General features: G+C 69.3%; 4 protein-coding genes across 4 annotated transcripts; 3 read left to right on the top strand and 1 right to left on the bottom strand.

The window, feature by feature from the left end:
- Positions 1-1,159: 1,159 nt before the first annotated feature.
- SHD (Src homology 2 domain containing transforming protein D) lies at positions 1,160-4,414 on the top strand. Its single transcript, XM_058821217.1, has 6 exons — positions 1,160-1,342; positions 1,897-1,981; positions 2,069-2,281; positions 2,597-2,726; positions 3,245-3,364; positions 4,182-4,414. The coding sequence occupies exons 1-6, from the start codon at positions 1,160-1,162 to the stop codon at positions 4,366-4,368; spliced, it is 918 nt and encodes a 305-aa protein (XP_058677200.1). The 3' UTR covers positions 4,369-4,414.
- Positions 4,415-5,161: 747 nt separating this feature from the next.
- On the bottom strand, positions 5,162-6,942 carry TMIGD2 (transmembrane and immunoglobulin domain containing 2). Its single transcript, XM_058820861.1, has 5 exons — positions 6,906-6,942; positions 5,994-6,400; positions 5,661-5,684; positions 5,470-5,596; positions 5,162-5,313 (listed from the first exon to the last, which is right to left on the bottom strand). Exons 1-5 carry the CDS (start codon positions 6,940-6,942, stop codon positions 5,162-5,164), a joined length of 747 nt encoding a protein of 248 aa, XP_058676844.1.
- Positions 6,943-8,093: 1,151 nt separating this feature from the next.
- On the top strand, positions 8,094-13,777 carry FSD1 (fibronectin type III and SPRY domain containing 1). The gene is made up of 13 exons (XM_058821108.1): positions 8,094-8,140; positions 8,924-9,031; positions 9,107-9,238; positions 9,612-9,713; positions 10,274-10,296; positions 10,503-10,624; positions 10,917-11,126; positions 11,223-11,321; positions 11,409-11,568; positions 11,644-11,723; positions 12,479-12,730; positions 13,365-13,453; positions 13,532-13,777. Exons 1-13 carry the CDS (start codon positions 8,129-8,131, stop codon positions 13,634-13,636), a joined length of 1,494 nt encoding a protein of 497 aa, XP_058677091.1. The 5' UTR covers positions 8,094-8,128; the 3' UTR covers positions 13,637-13,777.
- A 4,812-nt stretch (positions 13,778-18,589) lies between these two features.
- On the top strand, positions 18,590-22,149 carry MPND (MPN domain containing). Its single transcript, XM_058820860.1, has 12 exons — positions 18,590-19,085; positions 19,207-19,424; positions 19,788-20,256; positions 20,327-20,411; positions 20,493-20,589; positions 20,708-20,780; positions 20,853-20,929; positions 21,003-21,171; positions 21,248-21,318; positions 21,427-21,516; positions 21,726-21,818; positions 21,905-22,149. The coding sequence occupies exons 1-12, from the start codon at positions 18,590-18,592 to the stop codon at positions 21,989-21,991; spliced, it is 2,025 nt and encodes a 674-aa protein (XP_058676843.1). The 3' UTR covers positions 21,992-22,149.
- Positions 22,150-23,887: the final 1,738 nt, after the last annotated feature.

Below are 23,887 nucleotides of genomic sequence, written 5' to 3'. Positions count from 1 at the left end.
GATCCGAGCTTCATCCCAAAGCTTCATCTTCATCAGAGACTGATTTGTACGTGGGCACTGTGGGACCCCCACCCACCCCCGTGACAGGGACCCCGCACCCAGTGCCCACCCACCCCAAGTGGGGCTCTCCTCACCCATGGCCATCAACTTCCCTCTCATCAAGACACCCCCTCTAACTGCTGAGCAGCCTCTGGTTAATTAACGCCCTCACAGAGGGGTTGGGGGGCCCGGGGGGGCTCTGGGGCGTCAGGGAGAGCTGGACAGAAACCCAGCGCCCCCCCCATCCCAATTAGCATTCTGTGCACATGCCTTAATTAACCTCTTCAAATATTAATGCTGGCCACTGGGCTCAGCAGGGGCTGGGGGGGCGTGAGGGGGGGGTCTCAGGCCGTGTCCTCCCAGATGTGTCCCCCACTGCCCAGCTGTCATCACCCCCAGCACCAGGTGGGACCCCAAAAAGGGACCCCAAGAGTAGGGACCCAAAAAGGGACCCCAGGGAGGGGAACCTTTGTTCTGGGCACAGACAATGCCAGGAGGAGACTCAGGGCAGGGCTGAGGGGAGTCCCAACCTCCTGCCCCCCGTGCGGTGCCTGAGCCCCCCCAAACCCCGCGGCCGGGGGGAAGCAGAGCCCCCCGCGCCCCCCAGGAGCTCCCCGGGGTGGGTGACGGAGATTGGGGGGTCCTTGCTCCCCCCAAAGCCCTGCAGCCCCCAGCCCCGTGTGGATCCCATCGCTGGGGTCTGGGGGGGGTCCCCCCATTTCCCGCTGTGACCGGGGAGGGCCCGCCCGGTGTCACTGGGGGGTCCCGCCGTGTCACGGTCCCGGTGCCCCCCCGCCTCTCGGGGTCCCGCCGTGTCACGGTCCCGGTGCCCCCCCGCCTCTCGGGGTCCCGCCGTGCCACGGTCCCGGTGCCCCCCCGCCTCTCGGGGTCCCGCCGTGCCGCCCTCGCCGTCCCTGCCGCCGTCCCCCCGGTGGTCTCGCCCCCCCCGTGCCGGTGCCCCCGGCGAGGCGGGCGCGGGGGGGTTCCGGGGGCTCCGGTCCGCGCCGCGCGCGGCGGCGACACAAAGCGGCTCCGGCGGCGGCGGCGGCGGCGGCGGGGGGGTCCCGGCGGGTCCCGGTGCCGCCGCTGGGTCCCGGCCGTCCCGGTGCCGCTCCCCGCCATGGCCAAGTGGCTCCGGGAGTACCTGGGCCGGGGGGCCCGGCGCTCCCCGCCGCGCCCGCCCCAGCCCGACTACAGCGGCCCCGGGGGCCCCCCCGGTGCCGCCGCCGCCGCCTCCCCGCGCCACCGCCTCGTGCGGGTGGGGGGCGCGGGCCCGGGGGGCGGCCCCCGCCGCCTGCAGCAGGTACGGCACCGGCGGGCACCGGGCGGGAGCCGCGGCCGAGCGCCAGGAGCGGGGAGGACGGCGGAGGAACCGGGGGGGGCTGGGGAAGGGCAACGGGGGGTACCGGGAGGAGCGGGGGGGTCGGGCAGGTGTGAGCGGGGAGCGGCGAACGGGGGGATGAGGAGCGGAGGGGATGGGGGGACACAGAGAACGGGGATGGGCGAGATGGGGAGCGGGGACGGGGACCCAAAGCGGCCGGGATTAAGGACCGGGAGAGCGGGAACCGGGAACGGGGCAGAGCCAAGGGGTCGGGGGGCAGCGGGGCAGCCGGGGGGCAGCCGGGGTCACTGGAGGGGCAACTGGGGGGCGGCTGGGGGTGATGGAGGCACCGGGAGAGGGGGAAGGGGAGAAGGGGAGAGGGGCTGGGGGACAAAGGGACCGGGTGGGCGGGAGCGGGCACGGGGCTGGGGACACCCGTGCCGGGGTGTGGGAGCCCCAAGGGTCCCGTGAGGGCACCCCGGGACCGGGGGGGGGGGGCAGTGGGGGTCCCGTCCCACCCGAAACCCCCCACCCAGGGCCCAGGTGAGAGCGAGTACTCGGAGCCCTTCGAGGGCGAGCAGGACCCGGCGCCCGAGGGCGGCTGCGACGAGGAGGCCACAGGTGGGTGGTGACACCCCGGGCCCCCCCAGCGCCCCCGCGGGGGTCCCGGGCGCTCCCACGGCCCCGTTGCCCGTTCCCCATCCGCAGGGTGCCCGCGGCAGGGCGAGGCCCGGCGGGTGCGGCCGCGCCGGGGTCCCCAGCTGTACGACACCCCCTCCGAGGAGTGGGACACGGCCGGGGACAGCCCGGGGGCACCCCCGGCCCGCCAGAGCCGCCTCCCCCGCGACGACGAGCGCCCGGCCGACGAGTACGACCAGCCCTGGGAGTGGAAGAAGGATCACATCTCACGGGCGTTCGCAGGTGACAGCGGCCCCGGGTGCCACCTCGGGGTGGGCACCGCTCCTGGCTCCCTCCTCCTTGTGGGGACACCCCCAGGGTCCCCCAACCCCACATCCCGCAGCTTCCATGGGTATCAGACCTGGATCTCAGCATCCCCCAGCATCCTGGGGTCCCCCCCGCCATGTCCCCCTGCCACCCCAACACCCCGCGCCCCCCATGGGTACCCCCCAGAGCACCCTGTCCCCAGCAATGGGACACCACGGCGGCCCAGAGCCGCTCCGGGATATCCCTTTGTGGCCCTGCGAGGAGCCGGGTGACGCCCCTTTGTCCCCGCAGTGCAGTTTGAGAGCCCCGAGCGCTCCCCCAGCCTGTCCCGGCCGCTGCCGCGCTCCCCCCGCGGCCCCCGGCCCGCCTGCCCCCCCAGCCCCGGGCACGTGGACACCTCGCTGCCCCTGGAGAAGCAGGCGTGAGTCTGGGGGCGTCCCGGTCACACAGCGTGGCACGGGGACAAACCCGCCGGGGAAGGTCCCCAGGGGTGGCTCCTTGTGGGTGTCCCTTGGTGTGGTTGGGCCCTTTGACATAGGGGTGTGGACGGGCCAGTGGCATGGGTGAATCTCCATGGGGTTGGGTGCCCCACAGGACGTTTGGGTGCCCCATAGTGTGGTTGGGTGCCCCATGGCGTGTTGGGTGGCATGTTTGGGTGCCCCACGGCATAGGGGGTAACCCCATGGCGTGGTTGGGTACCCCACAGGATGCTTGGGTGCCCCATGGCATAGTTGGGTGGCCCATGGCATGGTTGGGTGCCCTGTAGTACAGGGGATGCCCCATGGTATGTTTGAGTGGCCCATAGTGTGGCTGGGTGCCCCATGGCACAACTGGGTACCCCATGGCGTGGCTGGGTGCCCCATGGCGTGGTTAGGTGCCCTGTGGCCCAGGGGATGCCCGGTGGCCCGGGGGGTGCCCGTGTGACCCCGCTGTGCCCAGCTGGTACCACGGCGCCATCGGGCGGGCGGGCGCAGAGACGCTGCTGGCGCTGTGCCGCGAGGGCAGCTTCCTGGTGCGGGACTGCGAGACCAGCCCCGAGGACTACTCGCTGTCCCTCAGGTGAGCAGGGACACGGGCACAGCCGTGCCAGGGGCGTGTCAGGCTGGGAGTGGGGCTGGATCCATGTTTGGCTGTGCCAGCCCCAGTGGGGATGTGTTGGTGTGTCCCCATGCATGCCACAGGCTGGAGGTGAGCTGGGTAGTGCCACCCCCTGCCCCTGCTCTGGATGGGGTCCCCATCCCTAACCTCATCCCCATTGCTGTCCACATCTGTGCCCCAATCTCCACTCCAGTCCTCACCCCTATTCCCATTCCCATCCCTATCCTTGTCACCCTCCCTGTCCCAGCCTCCTCATCCCTGTCCCCATCCTCATCCCTGTCCAGATCCCTACTTTATCCCAATCCCCATTTTACCCCATCACATTATTCCATCCCAATCCCATCCCAATCCCATCCCAATCCCATCCCAATCCATCCCATTATCCCCTTATCCCGTTCCCATGCCTCATTTCCCGTTATCCCATTCCCGTTCCTGTTCCCGTTATCCCATTCCCGTTCCTGTTCCCATTCCCATTCCCATTCTCCTGTTATCCCGTTCCCGTGCCTCATTTCCCGTTATCCCATTATCCCGTTCCCGCTCCTGTTCCCATTCTTGTTCCCATTATCCCGTTATCCCGTTTTCCCGTTATCCCGTTTTCCCGTTATCCCGTTTCCGTGCCTCATTTCCCGTTATCCTGTTCCTGTGCCTCATCTCCTGTTATCCCATTTTCCCGTTCCCGTGCCTCATTTCCCGTCATCCCGTTATCCCACGCCTCATTCCCGTTATCCCGTTATCCCATTCTCCCGTTATCCCGCGCCTCATTCCCGTTGTCCCGCAGGAGCAGCCAGGGTTTCGTGCACGTGAAGCTGACGCGGACCCGGGAGCAGCACTTCACGCTGGGCCGGGCCGGGGCCGCCTTCCCGTCGGTGCCGGCGGCCGTGGGGCACTACACGGCGCGGGCACTGCCCGTGCGCGGTGCCCGCCACCTGTCCCTGCTCTACCCCGTGGCCGTGCAGCCCCTGTGAGCCCGGGACCCCCGCCCGCGCCCCCCGCCCCATTAAACCGCCCTGTCACACCGGGCTGGGGACGCTGTGCTGCCTCCGAGCGGGATCTGGGGACGGGGATTTGGGGATGTGGGCGGGGGGGGGATTAGGGACAGGGGTGGGGACAGAGAAAGGGGACAGGGAGGAGAAAGGGATGGGATGGGATGGGGACAGGGATAGGATGATGGGATGGGATGGGATGGGATGGGATGGGATGGGATGGGATGGGATGGGATGGGATGGGAGAATGGGAGAATGGGAGAATGGGAGAATGGGAGAATGGGAGAATGGGAGAATGGGATGGGAGGCTAAGACAGGGAGGGGGACATGGATAGGGATAGGGATGGGGACAGGGACTGAAATGGGGACAGGAACAGGGACAGGAATGGGTCCCTCTGGTGCATCTGGGCACTCAACTCTGCGGTATCCCTGGAGAAGGCAGGACAAGGTGGTGGCACTGCCACTCCAGGGGTGGTCCATGATTCCCACCCCCAGCACATCCCTCGGGTTCTGGGTGACACCATGGAGTCCAAGGGACAGCAGAGTGGCTTCCCCTGAACGAGGGATCCCTGTCACCCCTGTGGCACAGTGACCACGAGCTGCCCACACGCTGTGGCCCGTGGGGCACCGGATGGCAGCGATGGCAGCGATGGCAGCGATGGCCCGGGGGCGGGGGGACAGAGAGCACACCGAGCCGGCTGACAGGATGCTGCCAAACACCTTTTTTGGGGGGTTTCCTGAGGAAGGCAGAGCCGGGGGAGGCTGTGAGGCGCCCTCAGGGCCGGGGGGGCAGGGGAGGGCCCCGTGCCCGCTGCGGCTCCACCTGGTACGGGCTGATCTCCGGCTGGGGGGGCGGCGGCTTTGGGGGGCCCCGCGCCGAGGGGGACCCCACGTTCAGGTAGATGGGCGAGTCGGGGTGCACGGCGCCTGGCGGGGGACACTGCTGTCAGCCAGCACCCTCGGGGGACACACGGGGTGCCCGGAGCGGGGCACAAGCAGGGGGGGTTTGGGGTCAGGGGGACGTGGGGCAGGCGGGCACGGGGGCGTTTGGGTGTCGGGGAGGGGATTTGGGGACAGGCTGACCTGGGCTCCTGTGACAGCAGCGCTGGCCGAGCAGGGCCAGCCCCAGGAGAAGGACGGTGCCCCCCAGGCTCCCCAGGCCCGCCAGGAGCGCCCAGAGCAGCGCTGCAAGCACAGCCAGGGTCACCCCCTGCCCGGGGACACCGGGGGTGCCGGGGTGGAGGGCACAGCAGGGACAGGGGGGACACAGTTACCTGGCTGATGTCCTCCGAGAGCCGCTGCGGTGAGGGGAAAGAGTCAGAGATGTCCCAGTCCCTGTCCCTGTCCCTGTCCCTGTCCCTGTCCCTGTCCCCGTCCCCATCCCTGTCCCAGTCCCGGTCCCGGTCCCTGTCCCTGTCCCCATCCCTGTCCCTGTCCTGTCCCAGTCCCTGTCCCTGTCCCTGTCCCTGTTCCCATCCCTGTCCCTGTCCCCGTTCCTGTCCCCCCTCACTGTGGCCACCCAAACCCCCCCCAGAATCTCCCCCAAAGGACCCCACCCACCGTGCTGGGGACCCTCAGTGACCCCCCAAGCCCCTCGGCGGTGCCACCTCCCCTGTCCCCCTGCTGTCCCCGCTGTCCCCGCGGTCCCGGGCGGTACCGGGGCTGACGCGGAGCTCGGTGCCGTTGCCGGTGGCCGTGTCGTGCCGCGGGATCTCCAGGGTCACCCGGCACAGGTAGCGCCCGCTGTCGCTGCTCTGCACCTGCGGGAGGCTGAGGGTGGCCCGGGGGGGGTGCCAGGCCAGCTGTGCCCCCCTCGGGGCACAGAGGAGCGAGGACAGGGGGGTGCCGAGGCGCAGGCGGGTGGCACAGAGCGCCCCGAGCCCCCCGTCCCGCAGCCACTCCATCCGCAGCAGGACCTCGCCCTCGGCCACCTCCACCTGGCACTGCAGGGCCACCGCGTCACCCGCGGCCACCTGCAGCTCGGCCGGCTCCTGGGCCACCCGCAGGGCGCCCGCTGTGGGGACAGCCCGGGGTCACAGGGGGATGGATGGCACCCCCAGACCCGGCTGTTCCCCAGGACACCCGGGGGATGGGGGACGGGAACGCCCCAGGCTCGCTGCCCACGCGTCCTTGTCACCTCTGACCACACACCCCATCCTGTCCCCCACCACTGTCACCTTCCTGTCCCCACTGGTGCTGTGTACCCCCCACCCTGTCCCCCCCCCCATCTATCCCCACCGGTTCCATCCTGTCCCTCCCTGCCACAGCCGTGTCACCCACTCTGTCCCCATGTCTGTCCCCCACTCTGTGTCCCCAGCCCCTCTCTGGTCTCCCTCCCAGGACAGATGTCCCCCCCTCACCCCTGGTGTCACACAGGGGCCAGCCTGAGCCCTGTGCCCCCCCGTTGTCCCCTGGGTGGCCTGTCCCCAACCCCACAGCACCGCCACAGGGTCCCAGGCACTGTCCCCACTGTCCCCGCTGTCCCCACTGTCCCTCAGCCAGCCTTGTCCCCCACTCACCTCCAAGGAGGGGGATGAGGACCCCGAGCTGCCACATCCCCCCTCCGGGGCCAGCCCAGCCACCCCCTCGGAGGGGCTGTGTCCCCAAGGGGTCCCAGCCCCACACTGTCCCTGTCCCTAAAGCCTCCTGGCCCTGCGTCACCCGGGCCAGCTCGCTGTGACACTGTGGCTTCCGGCCCTGTCAACGGGGGAGGTGACAGGGACAGACAGTGGCACCAGAGCAGGGGAGAGATGGGGACATGGGGGCGGGCTGGGGATGGGGATTTGGGCAGGGATGGGGACAGGGATGGGGACAATGATGGGGACAGGGATTTGGACAGGGATTTGGGCAGGGATGGGGACAGGGATGGGGACAATGATGGGGACAGGGATTTGGACAGGGATGGGGACAGGGATTTGGACAGGGATGGGGATGGGGACAGGGAGAAGGAAAGGGACAGGAATGGGGGCAGGGATGGGGACGGGGATGCGACTGGGGACAGGGATTTGGACAAGGATGGGGACAGGAATAGGGACAGCGATGGCACGCAAATGGGGACAGTGATGCGATTGGAGACAGGGATTTGTTCAGGATGGGGACAGGGATATGGGACAGGGATTTGGACAGAGATGGGGACAGGAATGGGGACAATGATGCGATTGGGGACAGAGATGGGACAGTGATGGGGACAGGGATTTGGACTGGGATGGGGATGGGGACAGGGAGAGGGAAAGGGACAGGAATGGGGACAGTGATGTGATTGGGGACAAGGATTTGTTCAGGGATGGGGACAGGGATGGGGACAGGGATGGGGACAGGGCTATGGGACACCATCCAGAGCGAGGACGGGTGCCAGCACCTCCTCAGGCTCCACTTTGATCCTGGCCCCGCTCCAGCCTGGGGGGAGCCCCGCGGGGATTTCCTCTGACCCCCCCAGAGCAGGGGAGCCCCTCCTGCCCCCGAGTGGGCTGGGGGGGGGGCTCAGACTTCCTGATCTGGGACCCCCCCTTACTGTGACAGTGTCCCCAGCGTCCCCCCCGTGGGACAATGTCCCACCCCTCCCCTCGCCCCCAGCGCTCCCCACGCGCGGGGGTCGCGGCCTCCCCTCCCGGACTACAACTCCCATGGTGCCCCGGGGCGCGGGGCGGGGCCGGGAGCGGGGCGGGGCCCCGGGGGCGGGGCGGGGGCGCCGCTCCCCCTTTGTTGGTGTCGGCGGGGCCGAGCGCGGCGGGGCCGGCCCGGAATGGGCGACCAGGTACGGCCCGCACCCCCCGGCACCGGCGGGAGGAACCGGGGCACCGAGCAGCAACCGGGAGAGCCGGGAGTGAGGGGATGGAGCGGGAGGGGCGGGCGGGATGGAGGATGGAGTGAGGGAGGGATGGAGGGAGGGATGGAGGGAGACGGGATGGACGGGTGGAGGGAGGGAGGGAGGAGGGAGGGATGGAGAGGGAGAGATGAAGGAAGGGCCGGAGGGATGGAGGAAGTGGGGATGGAGGGGTGGGAAGGAGGAAGGGATGGAGGAAGAGGAAGGAAGAGACGAAGGAGGGATGGAGGAAGTGGGGATGGAGGGATGGGAGGAAGAGGAAGGAAGAGAGGAAGAGGGGATGGAGAAGCAGGGATGAGGAGCGCAGGTGTGGAGGATGGATGGATGGATGGATGGATGGATGGATGGATGGATGGAGGATGGATGGATGGATGGATGGATGGATGGATGGATGGATGGAGGATGGATGGAGGGCTGAGGGGTTCAGGGTGGCGCCGGAGGGGTGCAGGAGGGCTGTGGGGGGCACAGAGGGGAGCGGGGGGCTCGGGGCTGGCACACTCACACTCACACTCACACTCACACTCACACTCACACTCACACTCACACTCACACTCACACTGCCAAGTCATGGCCCCGCCATGCCGGGCAGCCCGGCCGGGTCCCCGCGGCGCCTGGCACGGCCCGGCACGGTCTGGCACGGCCCGACACGGCCTGGCACGGCGGGCCAGGCCCCGGGGGCAGCGCGGGCCCCGCGGGCACTGACGGCCGCTGCAGGGCGCCGGGCAGGAGTCTCTGCGCAAGATCATCACCACGCTCGCCGTGAAGAATGAGGAGATCCAGAACTTCATCTACTCCCTCAAGCAGATGCTCCAGAACGTGGAGGTAGCCCCGGCCGCCCCCCGCGCTCCCCGGGGCCCCGCGGGGCCGCCCCCGCTCAGGCCCCGCCGTTGTGCCCAGGCCAACTCGGCGCGGGCGCAGCAGGACCTGGAGGCCGAGTTCCAGTCGCTCTACGCGCTGCTGGACGAGCTCAAGGAAGACATGGTGATGAAGATCAAGCAGGAGCGAGCCAGCCGCACCTACGAGCTGCAGGTGAGACCCAGCACGGAGCCCACGCTGTCCCAAAGGCCCTCTGGCCTGGAGCCCCCCAGCCTGGAGCCCTCCAAGCTCGGAGCCCCCATGGCCTGGAGCCCCCCCTGGCCTGGAGCCCCCCTGGCCTGGAACCCCTCAGCCCCAGAGCCCCCCCTGACCCAGAGCCCCCCCTGGCCCGGAGCCCACCTCAGCCCAGAGCCTGCCCAGCCTGGATCCCCCTCCTGGCCTGGAGCCCCCCAGCCCGGAGCCCCCCAGGCCTGGAATCCCCCTGGCCCCAGAGCCCCCTGGCTCGGGACCCCCCCATCCCAGAGCCCCCCAGCCTGGAACCCACTCAGCCCAGAGCCCCCCCAGCTCTGCCCTCCCTCCCGGGCAGGCCCAGCTCGTGGCGTGCTCCAAGGCCCTGGAGAGCTCCGAGGAGCTGCTGGAGGCGGCCAACCAGGCCCTGGGCACGGCCAACCACCAAGACTTCTCCCAGGTGGGTGCCCGCGGTGCCAGGGGTGGCCCTGCCCTGCTGTCCCCACGCTGGGGGTGTCCTGACCCCCCCTTGCCACCCGCTCGATGCCACCCTGGGCTGGGCACCCCTTTTCTGTCTGGGCTGGCTGTGCCTGGGTGGGAGAGGGGACACCCGGGGTGACACCAGGGTGACACAGAGGGGCACCATGGCAGGGCCACGGGGCACAAAGGATGCTGTGCCAGAGGGGTGCTGTGCCAGAGGGGTGCAGGGGTGCTGTGCCAGGGGAACCACTGCGGGATGCAGGGGTGCTCTGGGATTCGGGGATGCTCAGGGATGCTGTGGGATCCTCTGGGGTGCAGGGATACTCTGGGATGCTGTGGGATGCTCTGGCATGCTGTGGGATGCTCAGGGATGCTGTGGGATGCTGTGGGATGCAGGGATGCTTTGGGATGCTGTGGGATGCAGGGATGCTGTCCCGCTGGGTGCCACAGCTGGTACAGGTCCCGCATGTGCCCCCTGTGCCCGGCTCTGCTGCCTCACTGCTGCTTTTTTCTCCTCCTCTTTCCCTCTGCGCTCACAAGGCGGCCAAACAGATCAAGGATAGGTACGGCCCCCCCCGAGCCCCCCCCCACTAACCCCTCATCCTCCTCCTCCTCCTCCTCCTCCTCCCAGCCAGGGCCACACAGGGCTGGTCCCGAGGGTGCTGGGGTGGCCCTGTTGGTGCTGGGGTGGCCGTGCCCACCCTCCCCAGGGCCCAGCAGGGCAGGGGGGTGCCCGGCCCCCCTGAGCCCTGTCCCTGTCCTGGCACAGTGTGACGATGGCCCCGGCCTTCCGGCTGTCGCTCAAGGCCAAGGTCAGTGACAACATGAGCCACCTGATGGTGGATTTCGCCCAGGAGCGGCGCCTGCTGCAGGCCCTGGCCTTCCTGCCAGGTACTGCCAGGGCAGGGGGGCACGGGGGGACGGGGCAGGGCACCGGGGAGGCTGGCACGGCGTGGGGCAGTGTGCCTGCCCAGAGGGGCAGGAAGGTGCCAGGGATGGGGGCAGGATGAGGGGTTTGGGTGCTGTGCCCAGGGGGGCAGTGGGGGTCTCTGGGTGCCGGGGGTGCCGTGCTGAGGTCTGTGACTTGCTGAGCTCGTGGGGTGCCCTGGGGGTGCCCGGGAGTGCTGGGGAACCCCTGAGCGGCAGGGAGGGGGGACACTGGCACGGCTGCTCCTGCGGGCAGTGCCCAGCGCCCCCGAGATCGACCTGGCCGAGTCGCTGGTGGCCGATAACTGTGTGACCCTGGCCTGGAGGATGCCCGACGAGGACAGCAAGATCGACCACTACGTGCTGGAGTACCGCAGGACCAACTTCGAGGGGCCCCCCCGTGCCAAGGAGGACCAGCCCTGGATGGTCATCGAGGGCATCAAGGGCACTGAGTACACCCTCACTGGTGAGGGCACGGGGTGCCGGGCGCCGGGGCTGCCCCAGGCTCTGCAGGGCACACGGGGGTGGCGGTGCCCTCCTGGTGACCCCGCTGTGCCCACAGGGCTGAAGTTTGACATGAAGTACATGAATTTTCGGGTGCGGGCGTGTAACAAGGCGGTGGCGGGCGAGTTCTCGGAGCCGGTCACTCTGGAGACCAGAGGTGGGTCCGGGGTGGTGCCCGTGTGCCCCCTGTGCCAGCCCTGCGGGGTGCCGGGGGCCCGGGCACCGCTGACAGGGCTGTCCCCAGCGTTCATGTTCCGGCTGGACGCCAGCACGTGCCACCAGAACCTGCGGGTGGAGGAGCTGAGCGTGGAGTGGGACGCCACGGGGGGGAAGCTGCAGGACGTCAAGGCTCGTGAGAAGGATGGCAAGGGCAGGACGGCCTCCCCTGCCAACTCCCCTGCCAGGTAACGCCACCCCCGGGCCCCCCTGCACGGCCCCTGGGCCTGGCAGTGCCAACCTGCCCCGTCCCTGTGTGCCAGGGTGGTGCAGTCGCCCAAGAGGATGTCCCTGGGCCGCGGGGGCCGCGATCGCTTCACCGCGGAGTCCTACACGGTGCTGGGTGAGAGGGGCACCCAGGGGTGTGGGGGTTTGGGCACCCAAGACAGGGGGCACTGGGGTACCAGGCCTGGGGGGTTTGGGCACCTGGCCTGGGGGTTTTGGGCACCTGAGGGTGCTGGGTGAGAGGGGCACCCGGGATGGGGTGTTTGGGCAGCCGGTGTGGGGCACTGGGGCACCCAGGGATATGGGGAGTTTGGGCACCCAGGCTGGAGGGTTTGGGCACCCAGGATGGGGGGCACTGGGGCACCTGGCCTGGGGGATTTGGGTACCTGGCCTGGGGGATTTGGGCACCTGGGCTGGGGGGTTTGGGCAGCCAGTGGTGCTGGGTGAGAGGGGCACTCGAGCTGGGGGATTTGGGCACCTGGGCTGGGGGGTTTGGGCAGCCAGTGGTGCTGGGTGAGAGGGGCACCCGGGATGGGGGATTTGGGCACCTGGGCTGGGGGGTTTGGGCACCCAGGGCTGTGACTGAGGAGGGGGCACCCAGCGGTGTGGGGGCCTGGGCACCCAGGGTAGGGCACTGGGACACCCAGGGGTGTGGTGATTTGGGCACCCAGGGCTGTGACCGAGGAGAGGGCACCCAAGAGTGCGGGTGAGGAGGGGGCACAGAGGGATCAGAGCACAGGAGGCACCCAGGGGAGCAGGGGGACACCCTTGGCAGGGTGGGCACAGGGCGGGGCAGCCACGGGCGGCCCGGGCAGCGCCGTGGCCATGCCCAGGGGACACCCCGGTCCCAAGGGACACCCTGATGGTGCCCAGGGGACACCCTGATCGATGGGGACGAGCACTACTGGGAGGTGCGCTACGACCGCGACAGCAAAGCCTTCGGCGTGGGCGTGGCCTACCGCAGCCTGGGCAAGTTCGACCAGCTGGGCAAGACCCCGGCGTCGTGGTGCCTGCACCTCAACAACTGGCTGCAGGTCAGCTTCAGCGCCAAGCACAACAACAAGGCCAAGGCGCTCGACGTGCCCGTGCCCGACTGCATCGGCGTCTACTGCAACTTCCACGAAGGTGGGGCTGGGCTGGGGCTGGGGTGGCACTTCCCTGGGCATTGGCACCTCCCTGGGCATTGGCACCTCCATGGGCATTGGCACCTCCCTGGGCATTGGCATCTCCATGGGCATTGGCATCTCCATGGGTGTTGTCACCACTGTGGGCACTGGCACCTCCCTGGGCATTGGCACCTCCATGGGCATTGGCACCTCCCTGGACATTGGCATCTCCATGGGCATTGGCATCTCCATGGGTGTTGTCACCACTGTGGGCACTGGCACTTCTCTTGGCATCTCCATGGGCACCTGGCATCTCTATGGGTATTGTCACCACTGTGAGCACTGGCACCTCCCTGGGCATTGGCACCTCCCTGGGCATTGGCATCTCCCTGGGCATTGGCACCTCCCTGGGCATTAGCATCTCCATGGGTACTGGTGTGGACATTGTCACCACCATGGGCATTGTCACCTCCATGGGCACCAGCATGTCCATACTCCAGCATGGACACGAATGTCCACCGTGGGCATCGCCACCACCATTGTCACCACGTGGCCATTGTCACCTCCATCGTCACCACGTGGCCATTGTCACCACCCGGGCACTGTGCCAGGGCCGTGCCCACCCCGTGCCCACCCGTCCCCCATCCCCACAGGTTTCCTGTCCTTCTACAACGCCCGCACCAAGCAGCTGCTCCACACCTTCAAGGCCAAGTTCACACAGCCCGTGCTGCCGGCCTTCATGGTAAGGGGGGGCAGGCCCGGGGGTCCCGGGGGGCTGCCAGGCTGCCCGCAGCCCCCTGAGCCCGCGCTGTGCCCCCAGGTGTGGTGTGGCAGCTTCCAGGTGACCTCAGGCCTGCAGGTGCCCAGCGCCGTGCGGTGCCTGCAGAAGCGCAACAGCACCGCCAGCAGCTCCAGCCTGCCCTGAGCGGGCACAGCACTGAATGTACCCCCCTGCCACCCCCAGCGCTGCCCAGGGGCTCTGCCGGCCCCAGCACTGCCCGCCGGGCGCTGCCAGCCCCGGGGCTGCCCCACTCCGTGCCCCCCGTGTCACGGGGCTCGTCGCCCCCCCAGCACCGAGAGCTGCTTCTGGCCTGGAGAATAAATTGGGATGTAGGTGTGAGCTGGCCGTGGATGGGGCACGGGGGGGATTTGGGGTCCCTGGGACACCCCCAGGGTGCCAGGAGCAGGACGGGGCTGGGTGGGCACAGGGTTCTTTATTTACAAACATGAGGGGGGTTCCCAAACCGGTGTCACCGCAGGCCCGGGGACACTGGGGACACTGGGGACACTGGGGACAGCTTTCCCGGAGGGTGAGGGGGGTCCCACTGCCCCTGCTGGTACCAAGGGGGTGTCCCCAGAGTGTCCCCATCACTGAGCCCGGCGCTGCTGCAGCTTCCTGTGCAGCTCCCTGAGCACCTCCTGGGTCCTGCCTGTGCCATGGAAGGGGGGGCCGTGAGCACCTGGCAGAGAATCCAGAATCGCCCTCCCCCGTCCCCAGGAACCCCCCAGGAACCCCCCCCACTCCTCCCCATTGCCCCCCGAGGCGGTGACAGGAGCCGGTGTCCCCTTGCTGCCACCCCCGTGCCCCACCATCGTGTCCCCTCATTGTGTTGGGGGGTGACAGCGGGGTCGGGGGCTCTCGGTGTGGGGGTGCCCCCTCCCCTCCCCTCCCCGCAGTCCCGGGCGGCCTCACCGGGGTCGTTCATGTAGAGCTGCTGCTCGGGCACCAGCCCCAGACCTGGGGGGCTCCTGCCCCTCCTCGGGGCCGCCCTGGGCACGGCTGCAGCCGGGGCAGGGTCCCCCTCTATGGGCACGAACTCTGGGGCAGAGCAGGGAGAATCATGGACCCTCCGACACCTCCAGACCCCCCTGAGCCCCCCCTGAGCCCCCCCCAGGCTGAGACACCCCAGCAGCTCTGCCCCCCAACTCTCCAGAGCACCCCAGACACCCCCCAGCCTCCCACGGCTGCTCCCGACACCCCAATAGTGTCCCCAACACCCCAATAATGTCCCCCGACACCACAATAGCATCCCCTGACACCCCAGCAGTGCCCCCCGACACCCCAATAGCGTCCCCCGACCACCCAATAATGTCCCCCGACACCCCAATAGTGTCCCGAACACCCCAATGGCATCCCCCGACACCCCAATAGTGTCCCTCGATACCAAATAATGCCCCCCAGCACCCCAGCAGTGTTCCCCGACACCCCAATAGCGTCCCCCGACCCCCCAGCAGTGTCCCCGATCCCCCAGCAGTGTCCCCGGCCCCCCAGCACTGTCCCGGCCCCCCGTGTCCCCCAGGCCGTGCCCACCCAGCTGGGAGCTGTACTCGGGCTCCAGGGGCCGCAGGCTGCCCTCGCTCCTCCGCACGAAGAACTGCACCACGTCTGCCAGCGACGAGCAGCGGTGCTGGGGACACGCAGGGCTCACTCGGGGACCCCCCTTGTGCCCCCCATCCCCTGCCCTCCGCCCCGGGCCCCGCGTGGGGGTCCCACAGCCTTGGCTGCGGCTCTTCGGGGGTCCCGAAGGGCCCAGGGATCCCAAACACGAGGGGCTCCCTGTCCCTTCTTTTGGGGGTCCCGGGTCCTTGAGCCCCAGCCCTCGGGGGACCCCAGCCCCTTGGTGCCACCCTGGGGGTGCCCAGCCCTGGGCTGGCACAGCCCACACGGTGCCAGTCCCTCGGGTGACCCCAAGGGTCCCACCCCGGGGGTTCAGGAGGTGCCCGGGGTTGGGGTCCCTGTCCCCAGGACCAGGGGGGTGTTCGGGGGCTCAGGGGGTGCCCGGGGTTGGGGTCCCTGTCCCCAGGACCAGGGGGGTGTTCGGGGGCTCAGGGGGTGCCCGGGGTTGGGGTCCCTGTCCCCAGGCCAGCCCCGCCCTGTCCCGTGTCACTCACCGGGGTCTCCAGGTCGATGAGGTAGCCCCGGGGCTCTCTCTTCACCCTGTAGTGCTTCAGCACCGCTCTCCTGCGGGTCGGGGGGGCTCAGGGGCTGGGCACCCCCTTTGTGGGGCGCTCACAGCCCGCGGGACGCCCCTCACACAGGGACCCTCCCCTGGGGCCACCCACCGAACCAGGACTCCCCAAGGGTTCCCCGTTCACCCTGGGACCCCGCACCCCATGGGGACCCTCACTCTGAGCCACCCCCGTCCCCCTGGGGACCCCCTCCCCGGTGTCCCCGGTGTCCCCGGCACGGACCCGCTCCGCTCCTGCCGCGTGGTGACCGAGACGCCCTGGCCGTGTCCCCCGGGCCGCAGCAGGAGATTCCCCCCGGGCGCGCTCAGCTCCAGCAGCAGCTCAGCCTCGGCTCGAGTCACCTGGAAAAAACAGCTGGGGACCCTGGGGACCCCCCAATGTCACCACAGCCATACCCTGCATTGGGGACCCCCCCTGTCACCCTCAGCCCTGTCCTGGGGACCCCCCCACTGTCACCCCCAGCCCTGCCCAGCCACACTGGGCCACCCAAGCTGGGCCGTGCTGGTCCCCAGGGAGGATGGGGACCCCCCCCAGCCCCCGACACCCCCAACTCACGGCTCAGAGGGGCTGAGGGACACGAGGCTGGTCGGGGACACGGAGGTGACTGGGGACACGGGGGTGGTCGGTGACACGGGGGTGGCCGGACACACGGAGGTGCCCCTGCGCTGCCGCTCCTCCCGCAGAGCCTCCAGCAGCTGGGAGATGTGTCCGGGCAGCAGCGCCAGGTCCGGGGGCATCTTCATCTGCGGGGGGACACGGGCAGGTGGCACTGAGGGGTCCCTGTCACCCCCGGAGCCCCGGGCAGCGCCGCACCCACCTTGGCCATGGTCAGGATGAATCCCCGCCACATCTCCTGCATCTCCCAGCTCTTCATCTGCCAGGGGACACAGGGACGTGAGGGTGGCCTGTGCCCTGTCCCTTGTGCCCCACACAGGTCTCCACAGCCCCGTAAACCTGGCCCCAAATCCCAAAACCCGCCATCCCTTGTACCCCCAAGTCCTTCCGCTGTGCTCTCCAGTCTCCCCAGTCCCAAAATCCCGTGTCCCTAAATCCTTCCCTTACCCCCCTGCAGCCCCTGTCCCAAAACCCAGTCCCCTCATCCCCCCAGTCCTGAAATCCTGTCCGCTCTGTACCCCCAGATCCCCCCTCCAGGTACCCCCATTGCCCCCCTGGCTGCCCCTCACCTTCATTGTCACCTCTTGTCGCCTCAGCCTGAGGATGAGCAGCCCGTCCTTGGCCTGCACGGTCACCAGCTCGCCCAGGTCCAGCAGCTCCAGGGGCTGGGGGCACCCAAGGGTGGGACCCCCGGCCCAGGGACACCCCCACCCTCAGCAGGGTCCCCCCAGTGTCCCCTGAAGGTCGCATCCTCGGGGGGCCCTGCGCAGGGGGGTTTATGGGGACGGGTCCCCAATCCTGGGGGGGTTTACCAGTCCCAGCTTGGGGAGGGGGCACAGGGGTCCCACCCTGGGGGGATCCTGCCCCAGGGGCATCTCCAGGGCACGGGCAGGAGGATGGAGGGGTCCCAGTCTTGGGGGTCCCAGCCCCAGCAGATCCCAGAGGTCCCGGTTTGGGGGAGCCCCCCCAGTCCCACCCGAGGGTTCTTGTCCTGGGGGTCCCACCCTGAGGGGACCCAAGCCGGGGGTGTCCCCAGCCTCGGGGGGTCCCGCGGGGGTCCCGGCCGGAGGAGCCCCGGTACCTCCTGGTCCTGGGGCCCGCTGTAGAAGGCGAGTTGGAGCCCCCGCAGCCCGGCCCAGAGCCTCCGGTAGCCCTGCGGGGAGGGACGGGCTCAGCTCCGCACCGGGAGCCGGGAACCGGGAACAGGGAAATTGTACCGGGAACAGAGAATCGGCACCGGGAACAGGGAAACGGCACCGGGAACAGGGAAACGGCACCGGGAACAGAGGAACGGCACTGGCAACAGGGAATCGACACCGGGAACCGGCACCGGCAACAGGGAAACGGCACCGGGAACAGGGAACCGGCACCGGCAACAGGGAAAAGGCACCGGCAACAGGGAAACGGCACCGGGAGCCGGCACTGGCATCGGCACCGGGGTCGGCAGGGAGCACAGTCGGTGGTCCCGGGGGGACAGTGCTCAGGAGTGCCGGGTGCGGTCCCGGGGTCCCCGGGTACCCCCGAGGGTCGCTCTTGGCGCTCGGTCCCGGGGGTACCGGGGTCGGTCCCGGCGGTGTCGCCCACCTGATCACCTGGCCCCCGCTTCTCCACGAATCCCTCGTAGTAGTGCCGGGCGCGGGGCCGGGTCCCCCGGGGCAGCGGCACCGGCCGCTCCATCCCCGCCGCCGCGCAGGAGTCGCCGCCCGCAGTTCCCGGTACCGGCCCCGCCCGGCGCGGGGCGAAGGGCGGCGGGCGGGAGTCCCGGCGGGGCCGGGGCATCCCCGGTGCGGGGCCGAGCCCCCGAGTCCCTCCCCTCGCACGCAGCAGGTGCGCCCCGACAGGCTCCCGTTCCCGCTCCCGGTGCCGGTGTCCCGGTGCCCCTCCCGGGGGTCCCGGCCGGGCTGGGGGTCCGTGACCGGCGCGGGGCTGAACCCCCCCCCCCGTGCCCCGCCCGGAGCGGCAGGTGCGGGGCCGAGCCCGGCCGGTTCCTGCCCGTCCCCCCGCCCGGTGCCGATGTCCCCCCGTTCCCGTTCCCGGGGCCGGGGCGGCGGGCGGGGGTCCCGCCGGTGGGGGGGGGGGTTGTCCGTGTGTCAGTGCGGGGCTGAGTCCCCGTGTCCCCCCCGCCGGTGCTGCAGGTGCGGGGCTGTCCCGTCCCCCCCGTTCCCCCCCCCCGGTGCCGGTGTCCCCTCGCCCCCCCGGGCGGGGCGGGGCGCCCGGGGCCGCCCCATCACGTGTCGCCGCCGCCGCGCGCACCGGGGGGAGGCGGGAGCGGCGGGAGCGGCGGGAGCGGAGCATGGCAGGTACCGGGGGGCGGGGGCGCACCGGGCACCGGCTCCGGGAACCGGGAACCGGGAACGGGGAACGGGGAACGGGGAACGGGGAATCGCACACGCACCGGGCACGCACCGGGCACCGGACACGTACCGAGCACGCGCACAACGGGCGCGCAGCGGGCAGCCCGTACCGGGCACGCACCGAGAACCGGACACGCGCGCACGGACACGCGCCCCGGCCGGGGACGCGCACCGGTCACTGCCCCCCACCCCCGTACACCCGGGGCACGCGCGTGCACCTGCCCGAGCGCGCTCCCGCGGGACCTCGGTGGGGACATCCCGGCCCCGCGTCCCTCAGCCCGTCCCCGTCCCCGCCAGCCGTGTCCCCGTGCCCGCAGTCCTTCACTGCCACCCTCCTGTGCCCTCACCCCCCTGTCCCCATGTCAGTGTCTCCCCTCCCACCCCCGAGTCCTCCTGTCCCCGTGTCCTGCCCCTCCATGTCCGTGTGTCCCCTCCGTGCTTGTGTCCCTGTGCGTCCCTGTCCCCGTGTCCCCATCCGCAGGCAGAAACCAAGGGGGGACCCAAGGGAGCTCTGGGGGGACACCCGGGGCGCTGTCACACGGTGTCCCCCCCGCAGCGCTCGCGGCCGCCTCCCCCGGCGGGGACGAGGGTCTGGAGGAGGATGAGGATGAGCTGGAGCCGGGGCTGGACGAGGCCGAGGCCGAGCCGGAGGTGGCCAAGGCGGCGGGGGCGGCCCGGGGGGCGGTGCTGACCCGCAGGGGCATCACCCTGAGGGTCCTGCTCCGAGACGGGCTCCTGGAGCCGGGCAGGGGCGTCCTGTCCATCTACTACCTGGTGAGCCTGGGGACAGGGACAGGGGACATGGATGGGGACGGGGAGAGGGATGGGGACAGGGAGAGAGGATGGGGACGAGAAATAGTGATGGGGACAGGGAGAGGGATGGGGACAGGGAGAGGGATGGGGACTGGAAATAAGAAGAGGGACGAGAAACAGAGGTGGGACAGGAGACAGAGATGGGGCAGGAGACAGAGATGAGGCAGGAGACAGAGATGAGGCAGGAGACATGGGACAGGGAAAAGGAAGGGAAACAGGACACAGGATGAGCACAGGGGATGTGGGATGAGGACAAGGGACAGTGATGAAGCTGAGGGAGAAGTAGTGGGGACAAGGGGATGTGACTCCCGCCATTGTCCCCAGGGCAAGAAGTTCGTGGGGGACCTGGGCTCGGACGGGACGATCACCTGGCAGGAGACGGGGCAGGTGTTCAACTCGCCCAGCGCCTGGGCCACGCACTGCAAGCGCCTGGTGAACCCCGCCAAGAAGTCGGGCTGCGGCTGGGCCTCGGTGCGCTACAAGGGCCAGAAGCTGGACCAGTACAAGGCGGCCTGGCTGCGCAAGCACCAGCCCAACGTGCCGCCCCCCGACGAGGTGGGACCGGGCTCGCCTCCCGCCGGCACCCCCAGCGTGCGGGGCGAGCTGGGTGCCAGCCCCGTGTGCCCGCAGAGCTTGGCCAGCGAGGGCGAGGAGGAGGAGCTGCCCGAGGATGAGGAGGAGGAGGCGGCCAGGGAGGGTCGGCTGGCGGTGCCGGAGCCGGCGGCTCCCAAAAAGCCGGAGGAGAGGAGCAAGAAGCAGCAGGGGAAGGGCCTGGCGGAGCCGGCGGGCACGGGTGAGCTGCCGAGGGGGTGCCGGGGGGCCCGGGCGGCCCGGCCGCGGTGACGGGACCGTGTCCTTGGCAGATGGAGGCAGCGCCGGGAAAAGGCTGGAGGTGAAGCCCCGGGTGCCCGTCCGCTACTGCACCCTGGGCACCCGCGACTCGGCCAGGTAGGGGACACCGAGGGGGACCCCGGGGCAGGGCCGGGGACAGCGGGGACAGCGCGGACAGAGGGGCCGTGGCTCTTCCAGGAACCCCCAGACCCTGGTGGAGGTGACCTCCTTTGCCGCCATCAACAAATTCCAGCCCTTCAACGTGGCCATCTCCAGCAACGTCCTCCTGCTCCTGGTGCGTCCCCTCCCCAGGCCGGGACATCGCTGATGGCGCCGGGGACACCTGCAGCCAGCGGGGTGTCCCTTGTGCCGTCATTTTCGTGCTAAAGCGCTGATTTTAACCTTTCCTTTAGGATTTCCACAGCCACCTGACGCGGAGCGAAGTGGTGGGGTACCTGGGGGGGCGCTGGGACACCAACACCCAGCGTAGGTGGGGTCCGGGGGGTGGGGGCGGCCCTGCCGTGGCCCGGGGGTGTCACCAGCCCCGTGTCCCCGCAGTGCTGACCGTGCTTCGAGCCTTCCCCTGCCGGACCCGCCTGGGTGACGCCGAAGCCGCGGGCGCAGTGGAGGAGGAGGTGAGGGGCAGATCCAGCCTGGGGGGCTCTGGGGGCTCTGGAGGCTCCGCACCCACGGCTTGTGCCCCCCCAGATCTGCCAGAGCCTGTTCCTGCGGGGGCTGTCGCTGGTGGGGTGGTACCACAGCCACCCCTTCGGGCCGGCGCTGCCGTCCCTGCACGACATCGATGCGCAGATGGATTATCAGCTCAAACTGCAGGGCAGCGGCAACGGCTTCCAGCCCTGCCTGGGGCTCATCTGCGGTACGTGAGCCCCCCGGGGCTGCCCGGGGCTGGGGCTGCTGCCACCCCCCTGTGCCAGCCCCCTCTGTGCCCACAGGGCCCTTCTACCACGGCAACCCCGGCGTGGAGTCCAAAATCGCGCCCTTCTGGGTGATGCCGCCGCCAGAGGTAAAGTGGGGGAGAATTTGGGGTGGGGTCCCCCCATCTGGCATCCTCAGGGTGGTGTCAGGTGCCAGAGCTGTGGGGTGACCCCTGCCTGGCTCCCCCATCCCACAGCAACGGCCCAACGACTACGGGATCCCCATGGACGTGGAGGTCACCTACATCCAGGACGGATTCCTCACCAACGACGTCGTGCAGGAGATGGTGAGAGAGCAGTGAGGACCCCCAAACCCCCCCGAGCCCACTGGGGGCAGGCTGGGGCCCCACCACCTGTCCCCATCCTGCCCTTAGCCCTGGTGATGGTGGCAGTCCCTTCTCCAGCCCCCACTGGGGCCTCGGTGCTGCAGGTTTGGGGTCCCCCTGCCTGGCTTTGGGGCACCCCCAGGCCTGCAGCCCCTCTGTCCCCCCTCCAGACGCTGCTGGTGGAGTTCTACAAGGGAGCCCCCGACCTGGTGAAGTTCCAGGAGCTGTGGAGTCAGGAGCAGACCTACCTGGACAAGCTGAAGGTGGGAAGGGCTGGCGGGGCAGGGGGCTTTGCTGGGGCACCCATTCATTCCCTGTGCTGGAATCAAGCGGGGTTCCCCCCTCTCAGGGCTCCCTGGCCTCCCGCACCCCCAAAGACCAGAGCTTCAGCCACGTCCTGGAGCAGATCTTCAGCCTGCTGAAGCTCAGCGGGTGAGGGCCCGCGGCCCCTCGGTGGGACCAGGCGCCTCCCGCAGCCCGGGCGGGGCTCGCAGCCCCGGGGCTCTCCCGGGCCCGGCCGGGGCAGCTCCCGGAGCGCCCCGGAGCCCGCCCTGCCCCGGGGGCGGCCGTGCCGGCGCGGGCTCTGTGGCTCGGTGGTTTGTGGAAGTGGTAGTTTGATTAAAGAGCAGTTCCTGACAGGTGGCTCTGCCATGGCCTGGAATAGGGGATGTGCGAGGGAATTCCTCCCTGGGAGGGTGGGCACAGCTGTGGCTGCCCCTGGGTCCCTGGCAGTGCCCAAGGCCAGGCTGGATGGGCACTGGAGCAGCCTGGCACAGTGGGAGGTGTCCCTGCCCACGACCTTCCAGGTCCCATCCAATCTGAGCCATTCCCTGACTCCACAAGGCAGCCCTTAGAAAGAAGAAAACATTTAATACTTTCATTCAGAGATACAAGTCAAGAATTGTGGGTCATCATTTTCCCCCTAAAAACCAGGAGAAATCATTAAAAAAAAAAAAAAAAACCAAAACAAAACAAAAACAAAACCAAAACCCAAAAATAGACCTAGCGAGGTGTCCCAGCTGACAGAACGCATTTCAATCCACCTGAGCGGGAGCCAGTGTCCCCCAGCGGGGAGGGGACAGCGGGAAGGGCCCCCAGGACTCCGGTCCCATGGGCTCCCTGCCCTGCTGGGAGCAGGGGGGGCTGCCCTGTGCCCCCCCCGGGGCCGGGGTCACTGCTGGGGGGGGGTCAGACACACGTGGACATGCATGGACCAAATCCTTACAGAGAACGGGGCAGGAGCAGCAGGGACAGGGACAAGGGTGCTGCAGGGACAGGGGTGCTGCAGCACAGCCCTGCACAGCTGGGGCTCACAGAGCTGCAGGGACAGGGGTGCTGCAGGGACAGGGGTGCTGCAGCACAGCCCTGCACAGCTGGGGCTCACAGAGCTGCAGGGACAGGGGTGCTGCAGGGACAGGGGTGCTGCAGCACAGCCCTGCACAGCTGGGGCTCACAGAGCTGCAGGGACAGGGGTGCTGCAGGGACAGGGGTGCTGCAGCACAGCCCTGCACAGCTGGGGCTCACAGCAGGGCCCATCCCAGCCCCACGAGGGACAGAACCCACTTTTGCAGCAAGAGAAACCACGGAGCCCAGCACACGCTGCCCTGCAGCCCCATGCCAACCCCATGCCCACCCCATGCCCACGCCCTGGGCAGGGAAAGCACAGCAGAGGGAGAAGGGCTGGCAGAGGTGCCACTGAGATGAACCATCCCTTCTCCCAGCAATGCAGGGGCAGAGCAGTTCCAGGGAGGGTGGCTGGGGGTGCAGGGAAGGCACCTGAGGGCCAGGTGAGCTCCAGCCACAGGAGGGATTCCCAGGAAGGGCAGAGGAGCCACAAGCTCTGTCCCATCACACAGATACCCTGGGCTGTGGCCCAGTTCCTCCCCTTCCAGGTGATCCTCCAGGTGGGACTGGCTTGGGAGAGTTTGGAGCAGGAAAAGTCTGAGGTCCATGAAAAAAACATGGGCAGAAGGAGCAGCCCCCCATCATGGGGTTGAGCTCAGTGGGGAGGGGGCCAGGCAGGCAGGGGACATCCCTGCTGTCCCTGCAGGGTGGGCAGGGATGGCTCTGAGCCCCAGGGATGGCTCCAAACCCCAGGCAAGGCTCAGCTCCTGCCCTGCAGGGCTGTGTTAGTGTTCTCTGGCTGTTTTAGTGTTGCTGTTCCCCAGCTCCCCTCCCCTGATCCTTCTGGGATTTGTGGGGACAGGGGCGGTGTTGGCTGGGGCGGGAGGGTGGGACTGGGGCTGCCCTGCCCTGGGGCCATCCCTGTGCCAGGACACATCCTGGCTGTGCCACTGAGGTCACCTCTGTGCCCAGGACACATCCTGGCTGT

This window comes from Ammospiza caudacuta, chromosome 28 (assembly GCF_027887145.1).
Source record: "Ammospiza caudacuta isolate bAmmCau1 chromosome 28, bAmmCau1.pri, whole genome shotgun sequence".
NCBI lineage: Eukaryota > Metazoa > Chordata > Aves > Passeriformes > Passerellidae > Ammospiza > Ammospiza caudacuta.
The sequence above is the reverse complement of the archived record's forward strand: the minus strand, read 5'-3'. Positions and strand labels throughout refer to the sequence as shown.